Source organism: Gavialis gangeticus, unplaced genomic scaffold, assembly GCF_001723915.1.
Source record: "Gavialis gangeticus isolate Ggan-Ray unplaced genomic scaffold, GavGan_comp1, whole genome shotgun sequence".
In the NCBI taxonomy this organism is placed as follows: Eukaryota; Metazoa; Chordata; order Crocodylia; family Gavialidae; genus Gavialis; species Gavialis gangeticus.
Genome location: NW_017728992.1, coordinates 131,901,444 through 131,912,371, shown reverse-complemented (window position 1 = coordinate 131,912,371; position 10,928 = coordinate 131,901,444). Strand labels below are relative to the sequence as shown.

At 38.1% G+C, this 10,928-nt stretch overlaps 1 protein-coding gene across 2 annotated transcripts in view; it reads right to left on the bottom strand.

Annotated features, from left to right (window-relative positions):
* Positions 1-70: 70 nt before the first annotated feature.
* SULF1 (sulfatase 1) overlaps positions 71-10,928 on the bottom strand; it is a 237,705-nt gene continuing 226,847 nt past the window's right edge. The window contains exons 19-23 of one of the 2 annotated variants that reach the window (XM_019527775.1): positions 10,387-10,559; positions 8,956-9,098; positions 8,726-8,849; positions 7,754-7,787; positions 846-978 (exon numbers count right to left, since the gene is read on the bottom strand). In XM_019527775.1, coding sequence (XP_019383320.1) covers positions 948-978; positions 7,754-7,787; positions 8,726-8,849; positions 8,956-9,098; positions 10,387-10,559 — 505 coding nt within the window. In that variant the 3' untranslated portion in view covers positions 846-947. Of the gene's footprint in view, positions 979-7,753; positions 7,788-8,725; positions 8,850-8,955; positions 9,099-10,386; positions 10,560-10,928 lie in introns of both variants that reach the window. The other variant, XM_019527774.1, reaches the window with a different exon arrangement.

The following is a 10,928-nucleotide window of genomic DNA, read 5'->3' as shown; positions in this document are numbered from 1 at the left end:
CACACACACACACACACACACAGAGTTGGGCTCACTTTAGCTGCAAAATGTATCTACAATAAACATGGAATGTCAGTTGTCATGATTACCTTTATTAATTTGCCATTTAAAAAAAATCAAGAGAACTTCATATGGTTCATAATTTGATCTAATCTAGGGAGAGTGCAGATGAGGCACTGCCTTCTACATTTACGATTTGCGATGTCTCCCCTGAAAAATTAGGTTCTATTTTTTCCAATGTAGTTTCCATTTTCTGAGACCTGATAGAGGGATCCCTGATGGATACACTTAAAGCCTGGTGTACAATGGCTTCACTAGACCTCACAGGAAAATAGATCTGATCTTCAAAAACTTCTTCCATAGGGCCACCACCATCCTCAGGTGAGTCTTTCTGAAGCATGCTAATGGGCTGTAAAATGAAACTATGTCTGGACTCCAGCTCCATCAGATCATTTCCACTGAAATCTATTTCAAAATTGTCTGATTCTTTACCTTCCATCCATTTTTCAGCTTGATTATTTCTCCAGTGTGTTGCATTCAAATGACTTTTGTCAGGGATATCATTATTTAATTCAAGTTTCCTCTCTTGACTTAAAATGACTGCGCTCAAAGATAGGGCTTCAAAGTCTGTTAGCACAACAGGCTGTAACTCTTCTGCAGTCAGACCACTTGATTCCTCATCTGACTCAGCAGAGGTAATTTCCAGCAAGGTACATCGTGTAGGCGACTTGTCCAGGTAACCACTGTTTTGAGCGGTTTTATTGTCTGTTTTATTTTGCTCATCATAACTGTTCAGCAGTGCAAACATTCTATCTATATCCTTCAAGTAATTAGTCCAGTCCTCCAGACTAAGTCTATAGTTGTATTTGTATTCATATAAACTTTCATTCACACTGTACAAATCTTCCAGTCCTTGCCAGTTGACGTCCTCAGTGAAATTTGGCAGGTTAACCTTCCCATCCATCCCATAATTCTCCTCTGTTAAAAGAAATAAACAAAGTCTAATGGTGATCACCAAATAAGGAAAGCATGGAGCTTCCACATGCCTTTCCTTGCTGTTCAAGCGTGCTGAAATGCACTAGCCATTAACAATGTACAGTAGTTATTGGTTAATAATCGCCACATTTTTCACATCTTACTAACTCGCATAGAAAGGCCAAATACCAGTAGACATGTACATGACTCCTGCTGAGCTGAACATACAAATTCTGCCTTCTCTATTCCTACATAACCAGAGTCAAGTCAATGGAATTGCATGGGTGTAACAAGAACACTCTGACCAAAACAAAATGATGTGCCTGCAGTCCTGACATTACAAATACAGAGAAAAATTGTTCTAATAAACAACCAATTAGCTTTTCACAATTGTCACACATTCTTTTACACAATTATTCTCACTGCACTATGGAGGAAACAAACGGATATATGTAGGCCCAATTCTACAAGCTTCCAGTGAGCAGTGCTCCCATGAAGCCGGTAGGATCCACTGCATGACCTGGTGTTTAGGCTGTTTGCATTCTTCAGATATCTCAAGGGTTGTTTTTTTAAGCAGTGGCTGTTAGTGAAGATTTTGTGTTCTATTACTACTACTATTATGTAAATGCACACTTCTGCTTATAGAAGTTCACAGATGAAACAGCTTCATAAAAATAAATAACCCCTTAGGACTAATTTAATTATAGGACCTTAGTTTTATCTAGGAAGTTATCAATCGATAGATCAATTTACGAAAAAGAACTCAGTGTTCAAATTCAGAACCACAACTCCTTAATTTGGGGATGGGTTGGGGGGTATTGCATATTCTCTTCTTTAAATTTACAAGATAGAAAACTGATTTATCCAGTAGTATGAGGGTACAGGATAGCACTGACACCCATGAAAAGCTTGCCTGAAAGAAGCATACATATGAGTGTAATTCAGATGGATTTTATTTTAGCACATTCAGAAAAAAAAAGAAAAGAAACCTTGAGGAAATCTCTGAAAGATTCCAGATGTGATCAAAGTCCCTTGAATATTTACTCACTCTAAAATAGCTAACATTGTGAAGGTAGTTTAAAGTTTGCTTCATAACAAAGACCACTGGCTGTCAATGTTAATTCAAGAAATTTATCTCAAATACGTAATAGTACAGCTCCATTTTTAACACAGGAACTACTGATACTGAACACATTTTCCTGCTGTGTTACAATCAATGAGGGCCAGAAGTTGAAATCTGCAATGAGTGGGCAAGTTTCACTCTTTGAAGGAAATATATTGGGTGTTCTAGTAAGTTAGAAATCCTTGTACCTTACTCCCATTCTAAAATGTTTGCACTGATCCTCTTTAGGAACAGAGGAACCACATTTCAGCTTCAATCTAAGGTCTGGCAGGAGTTAGGGTTAGGGTGAGGGGATTTGCAGGTGGTTTCTCTTCTCTTTGTACTGATTGAAGGGTATACAGAGAGGTCTTTACCTGTCCCTTCCCTTATTGTGGGCAGAATTGCTATTAACTTAATTAAAGGAGTATTTTGTTAAGGAAAAACTGCAATGCTTTTCCATTAAATCCTGTGTAGAGGAATGAAGAGTTAAATAAAAACATCCAAAAGTTTTATGGCAGTGAATAGTTCAGAGTACATCACAGTAGTTACCATCTTTACTGTGGGAAAAATAAGATTTCAACAGGAAAAACAGTCAATGGTAAATTAATGTTTTTAGGAAAGTTATGACATAAATTTTAATTATTTTGTGGCCAAGTACACAGTATGTTCCTCTGTATTTTAATTCTTTTGCTTTGTTTCCCTCAGGTAATTGCAGTCTGAAGCTCTTAAGTATGCTTGATAAGTCAGGGAGTCTTATCGGTCATACTCTGGTGCTTTGCTAATTGGAACACCCCATACCAACATAACAGTGTGGCAGTAGCCACTATGCCCACCAGCACAGGGAAGTATATTCCCCTTATTTCCTATAAAATGATTCAGACAAAACTCCAGAAACTGGACTTTGTGCTGGAAGGATGAATTTCATCCCTAGAGCACAAGCAACTTAAAAAAAAAATCCACTGATACCAACTTTGTAACTCAGTCTTTTCTCTCTCCCTATATAGTTTAACCCAGGGGTGCTCACCCCCCAGCCTGTGGGCAAGATCTGGCCTGTGAAGCCATGTCATCCAGTGCACATGGCTCTTGCAGGCCTGGAAACTTTGTGGAAGAGCAGCAACAGCATTAATTGCTGCTTTCCTCCTGCCAACTTTCCACGTCGGTGGAGAGCAGGCCTGTGAGCCAGATAATGTGACCCTACATGCCAGATCATGTCGGTGAATGGCTGGATCCAGATGAATGAGGTTGGGCCAATGCATGGCCAGAGCTGGGTATGTAGGGTTAGACTGGCACGCAAGATTGCACCCACAGGCCAACCCCGTGTTGGATCTGGCCTGCTGATTGGGCCTCCATCACTCATCCAGCCCACAGAACTAGAAGGGTGGGCACCACTGGCTTAATCAAATGACCCCCAAACAGCTGGGACCAACAGAACAGCTAGGACCAACTGCTGACCCTGACATTTCTCAGGGACCACCATGAACCTTTCACATAGGAAAGGAGGTTTCCTCAAAACATCCCCTTCATTTATGCCCATCCCTTCAAGCAACCTCACACCTGATCCTGTGGTTCTACCTTTCCCATGCCTCCTCCCAACCTGGGAGAGGAACTCTCCCTTACACCTATCATTTGGGTGTGTCTCCATCTCTTTTCCTGGTCCCTCCTGCCCTCACCTGTTATAATTACGTTCTATTGTGTAGGGGACATCATGTATGGCTTGCTGGATTACATGGGATGGGAGAGACCACCAGTGCTGCCTGTAGCTGGCGGTTTTCCCACCCAGTGGACAGGTCTTTGAATGCAAGTCCTGGTGCAATCCATACATCAGCTTTTTGGATACTTCTTACAGCTTCACAGACCACACGGTCAACCTTAAACTCTGTATACCCAGCTACAGAGCCTACACCAACACTACCTCTGTTTGTTGTGGTTTGGATTCACTTAGTTTTTGCTAATTTATTACATGGCAAACTTATAACAATACCGGCCTGTCAGTTACATATGTCCTTCTTGGAATTTTGTGAAAAAGGATAAGAAAAACCCAATGGTAAGACACTCACCAACATCATGTATGTCTAAAAATGTCACCCAGAGAGGTCTGTTTTCCCAGTAACATTCTAATGATGTGTTTTTGGGCATTTTTTTAAAAATATTTTTTTAGGGGGGAGGGGCCTAGAGAGGATAATAGAAGGGAGATACCATTAATGAATATTACTCATATAACTCTCCCATGTATCAAAAGAAGTACAGATGATACAATATTTACATTTTTTCTATGCAATTCAAGCAGCATATCTGTAATTTTATCAGTGATTTAACCTCCAAACCATGTTCTGTTCTGAGCACTATATAGAGAAATAAACTGATATAATAATATTCCACATTCCCAACAAATTCTCATTTCAGGGCCCTGATGGATTTGGAATGTATCGTTTTAAAGTGATCCAGGAAGGATTTGTTTTGTTTTTTAATATAAGTGCAAAGAAGCTTCCACACAAGTTTAAACAATAAGTAAACAATGCTAGTTTCGCAGAACTGATTATCAAGTGATTGGTTGAATGAGTTATTTTACAACCCAACTCAATTTCATAACTGAACAAGCTTGGTTTCATGAGAGGAAATTAAAGTGAATAGGGAAAAGAAAGAAAAATGTTTCCCTTGGAATAAAAAAAACCTTACATAAGCATGAGGAAGGAAAGCACCCATGATTTGTAAAACATAGAGGTGTTTCTTTCTCAGAATTTCTCACAATTATCAGATCCATACTGGACCCAATGTAGAAAACTGGCTGCCAAAGCTTCACAAACAAGCGCACACAACTTTGGATGCTTTACTCGCACATTACTTGAGCTTCTCTCTGCATTTAGCATTATACCATGAAAGTCCCATGACAATCTGTAGCTCAGTTTTCTCAAAGTTTTCCTAAGGATCTGGAACCCTTTTCCCCTTAAGAATAAAGAAAAATGTACATCAGAGTTCCTTAGGCAGCACTGATAGTCTCAGCCTGTAGGCATAGCTTATGCTAATTGAGAAGCTACTTATCAAGTGAAGTTATGCCCTTCCTTTGGGCACATGATATGAAGATCCCCTAAGGGTGCTTCTTGAGCACATCCACAGCTAGAAATTGACCTGTATTCTTCATTCTTTCCACAAGTGTTAAACAAACTTCATTGACACAGAAGCTGTCACAGGTTGAACTGGCTGAAAATAAGCACATTTAGTTCTGTACTGAATTATAAACTAAAGAATTTTTAAAACACCAACACATCCAAGCTGGACTATTAAACAGGACTTTATAAGTCTAAGGACTATCTTAAGTGACTTAGCAGCATGGAGCTATCTCTTTTTTAATCTGGTTAATTCCTGTGAAGATTTGGTAAATATATGATCAGTTCCTCTTGGATGTTTCTTTCAAAGTTTACTAAGACATAGTTACAGTTTCTTTGACAAATGTCACTTTCTCATAGGGAGAAGTGTGAACCAAAACTTTGAACTCAAACACACTTGAACTTTGGGGAACTTCAGGTCCCACAAGTAGTTGGGAAATCTCAGTTCTACTTCACTGAATAGCATTGTTTTAGTTATACTATACCATTATATTTAACAATAAAATAATATTGAAATGTCTCACTATCAGTGATTAAAATTATTTTTTCATTAAACTCTGTGATGAGATATATTTTAATGATGTTTGTCCCATATAATGTCATACAATCCTACAATAAAAAATGCCATTTCTGTTAGATGTTGTTAAGAGCAGTAACAAGAAATGCTTGTAAGAAAATCAACAAATAAAACACTTAAAAGGCTAATTTAAAGCTTACCAAAACCAAGAATCTTATTTTACTTTCCTAGCAAATAACTAGCTCCTATTGGATTTTAATCAGAAATGCAAATAATTATGAAATAACTAAAGGTTTCACAGGACAGTTCATTGCCACAGGAGGTAGTGGAAGCAGATAGTATAGCCAAGTCTAAAAAAGGGACTAGATAAATTCATGGATGATAGATCTATTAATGGCTATTGGACAGAATAGTTGGAGATATTTCCTCTGGCTTCTCTGAAACAACAATGAACAATGGTAGGTGCCAGAGAGAGTACTGAATATGGGATAGATCATTCTAGAGTTATGCAGTTTAGTGCTCTCCCTCTATAGCATCCATTTATGCCAATGTGAGAGACAGAATACTGGGCTAGCCAGACCAGTGGTCTGACCCAAGATGGCACTTCTTATGTTCTTTTCTCTTTCCATCGTGGAACTACAACTTTGGAAAAAATGTAAAATTGGCTTTGTAGGAGATTTACAAAGCAATACAATATATTTTAATTATTACCCAACTACTATGTTTGATACAGGAGATAACAATAAGGCCCTCTCTTGTTCCCCCTGTAAAATAGACCATTAATACATCTGTGTCCTGTAGGAGCCTGATTTTCTCCCCCACCCTGAATTCGATATAAATCAGGGCTATATAGCTTATTTTAGGTGATATATTTCAGGTGACCAGCCAGATCTGGACCGTGGGGCTTCTCACAGGTTAGATGATCCAACTTTGCTGGGACGGCAAGAGGCAGAAGCATTAAGCCCTGCATGCTGATAGTGCTGCTACTGCTAGCTCTACTGCTGAAAGGCATCTTGACCCAGAAATCTGACAGCAGGGCAACCAGCACCCATGAGGTTAATGTCACCACTGAAAGGTATCCCCAGTGGGGAATCTCAACATACATCTGTAATGGGGCATTAATGTATATGGGGCATAAATGCATCTGTAATGGGGCAGTAGTGGCATTAACCCCTTGGGTGCTGGCCCCACTGACATGGCAGTTCTGGCAGCTGTGGCGGTTTATGCTGTTGCTGCTTGTCCCCCACTGCAAAATTTTTGGCCCTGTGAGCCATGATTTAACTTCTTGTGGGCTGCATGCAGCCCATGAACTACTAATTGGGCAGTCTTGGTGTATATCAAAAGTAACATCAAGAAAAGTAAATGGAGCTACAAAGGCATAAAATTAATGTAAAGTGGGAGAAGAACTGAGTATACCAGACCATTCACTACAGGTAAGCCTCCAGGAGTATACAGTACTATAAATGGCAAATAGACTGCTGCTATACCACCACCTTTCTTAGTGCCTTTGTCCCTTAGGAAAACTGTTTTTTCCTGACCCTGTTTTCCCTATGGATGTAGGTACTGTAAACATAACCCCACCCCCAGTTCAAGTACTGGAGACCTTCTGGAATGGCAACTAAAGTCAGGGGAAAGATTCCAACTGACCTCAGCGAATGTTTGATTGGTCGCTTAGAGTACATACAACCCAAATAGCATATTTAATGACACTGGTTTCACATGTAAAAAGTAGTCTTCCTAAACAAAAAAGTGTACTCTTTTACTGCATATTTTATTGTATTGTGCCACTATAAGGTAAGCATTTAAGAAACACAGACATGGAATCATTTAAATGAGCTTCATGAAGTCTTGTTGTGACAATGAGCGAAGTTAAATGCAGAATGGCAGCACTAAAAACCAATGGCCAAGTTCAGTGTAGACTATTATTAGAAAATGCATGCACCAAAAGCTCTATGCTGTGTGCAACATGGCAGGATACAGACATTAGTTGAAATGGACTGGATCATGCAATTATTTGGAAAGAAGCTGCCGAGGAGAATAAAAAAGTATGGATACCTGTGTGGATCATAGCTTCCTCCATCTTTATTTCCTGATATAGGAAAATACAAGAGTAACTTTTGTTAGTGTTTAGAACTTGTAAAACCACTCACAATGTAGTTTTCCATGCACAGGATCTAATTCCTAAAAAGAAATGTACCGTGTTAAATACGGACAGAGCTGCAGTCCAACAAAGGGTTCCTGAAAGCTTTGGATATAGAACTGAAAAATGGGTGATTTTCAAAAAAACAAAACCCCCAATTAGAAATTATAAATGAAGACAATTTTTCACAGAAAAAAAAGAAAAAATAAAGAAGTGATTGTGTAAAACATGAAGAAGGGACTATTCCTGCAAAAAGCGTAAGTTTTTAGTCAACCAAATTTAATTCTAAATTATCAATATATAAAGATAGCTCATTATTTTATTCAGAAATACTTGTAAAGGTCAGTTTAGATCTTACTCTCCTTAAAAAGTGAGGGGATGTACTGATTAGAGTTCTGCAACATAAGTTTTTAGTTGCAATGGAGAAGTTGTAGTTGAGCACACAGACAGACAGGAACAAGAACATAAAATAGCTTTAACACTTCATATGCTCTCTGCCCAGCAGAGATACTATAAGAAAGCAAAATACTAAACATAATAAATCCTGTAAGAGAGACTGGATTAATGTCTACAAAATGGCCCCGAATATTAATAAGCACGGTCTGCCTGAACATCTACTATTGTTTAGAGTAATGCCAGGATAATCTTTCTTCTCAATACTTTGTATTGCCTATCCATAGTAACCTTTACAAACTTACAATCAAGCCTTAAAGATTTTTTATAGCCAAGAAACTATTCTGGATAGTGTGTTCTCATACATCTGTACGCAATATTAGTAGATGTGCAAGGATTTCATGAAGAACGACTTAATGGATCCATTTATTAATTAAGGAAACAAAAATAGCTCTAAAATATAACTAATCTGTTCTTTCTTTCTTCTTTTTTACCTGATTCAAGTCCTTTAGGTCGTGGATTGCATTGCTTGTAACCTTGACAACTTCTCAGTTCCATTAGCTGTAAATGTAACTGGTTCAAAATGCCTCTTTCCACAGTATGTACTGTATTTGTCAGCTGGGCAGAGGAAGCAGAACAATGGAAAAAGAAAGTATTTGTTAACTGGAGTGCAAAGATACAGAAGGGTAGTGCTGAACAGTTGGTAACATGGAAACAGATTTACTTGGTAAGGATCGGTGTTCATATCAAAATATTCCAAGAATCCAGTTGCAAACTCACAGAAGAGAAAATTGTTGGTTTCATTAACTGTTCGCAAACACCAGTAAGTATTGTTGTTTGAGCTTGTGCAAGCACAGAAGGAGCCCACTGTAATAAGGGAAAAAAACCCATTAATTTTAGAAGAATAAGACGACAAAGACATATCTCTTCAGTTGGTGAATCTTGGGCTGATTTGATGCACTATGTACTTGATTCTCTTGAAAATTCTTTAACTTTAAAAAAGTTAAATGATATTAAAAAATAGAGAACCAAAAAAAAATAATCCATACCTATGAACACACATACATTTTAAAAAGCACAGATTGGAAATAAACAGAAGGTAAAAATCCTATAATGAATAGTAAAAATCCTTTAAATTAAACTCCCTAAGGTAAAATCCTACGATTAATTCTGCTTTGACTTCAAAAGACAGAAACTGATTTCACTGGGAGTTGGGAAGGGAGAGGTAATGGGGAAACTTATATAAGGCTTATAAAATACCATAAAAAATCTGGACTCCCCAAGTAAACCCTCCACTTTCTACCAGCTATTCTCATTCCCACCCCCGCCCCCGTGTCTCATCCTTTGACTACAGACACTTTCATCCCCCACCACCCTGTCTCTCACATACTGACCACCTCAATTTACATTTTAACTGACTGGCTTTCTTGCATATGTACTGGCCTCTGGCCACTTTACCACTCCATCCAGGAAGAGCACAGACCATCTGCAGATGCTTCCTCAGCCTGATGAAGGGTGTTTGTGCTGAAAAGCTTGCTAAGAAGAATTTTTCCAACTATTTGAGTTGGTCTAATAAAAGATATTGGATTTACCCAAAGAACCTGGTCTGCCTGTGTCCTTAAACCAACATGGCTACAACCTACATCAATACAAAATCGTTACCTCAGTTTTTCACAGAAGTGAGATATCAGAATTTAACCAGTGCTATTATAAGGAATTATGAGCAATTAATGGGCATAAGGTCTTGTAAAAAATGGAACATATATATTTTTTCTTATTACAATTACAAAACCACATATTTAGAAGTCCCCCCATATATTTAGATAGCTTAATCTACAAGAGGTGACAGAAAACTAAATAGCTGATGGACAGGTCTTTTTTATTTTTCTATAGTGGTTAGCACAGTCGGACCCTGAACTTGACTGAGGCTTTGTAGTGATACAGCATAATAAAGATATAATAGAAGCAAGAATTACAAATGCAGCTCTTCATAAAGGTATTTGAACAACCTTTCTGCATTTTGTAGCAGCAACATAAGTACTTATTTTTCAAATAATGCCCTTAGTGTCTGTGATAGTTAGAAATTATATCTCCCCACATGGGAGGATGACCCTCATTAATGTCTACATGTGAAGATAATAAGAAAGGTTCTCACGGTTCCAGAATGGTGCTGTCTGCCAGTGGTTATTATCATGGGTAAAACATGTGAGTCCAGGAAGGCTGCATTCATCTCCTTTCTTCTGGCGCTTCTTCCCTTTTCTTTCTTTCTTTCTTCTGCGGTTTTCCTTGAATAACTGAATTTTACTGTCCACCTCTTGTGCTGCTTCTCTGTTGAAAAGGAAAGCAATTTGTAGTTTACAAAGAATAATTTCTATTTGTTTAAAGAGAGATTTAACAATTATGATTTTTACCTGAGGTTTTAAAAGGCTGGATCATGGAAACTATTTACATGAGAGGGAAGATAATTAACACCTCTCTCAAAATTTACTAGAGGGAGTTATGGCCCAATGGTGTCATCTGTAAGTTTGATAAGTGCTGTATTAGGTATTGTATCTAAGGGTAATGGGACCCTATGAGGCATCAATTAGTTTGTCTGTCCTTCAAATGATTAATTCTATTGGAATTTTGCTGTTATTTTTAATTTCAGGATCACTTTCCAGAATTTCTGAGGGTTCAGCTCCCAAGCTTTCAGTACTG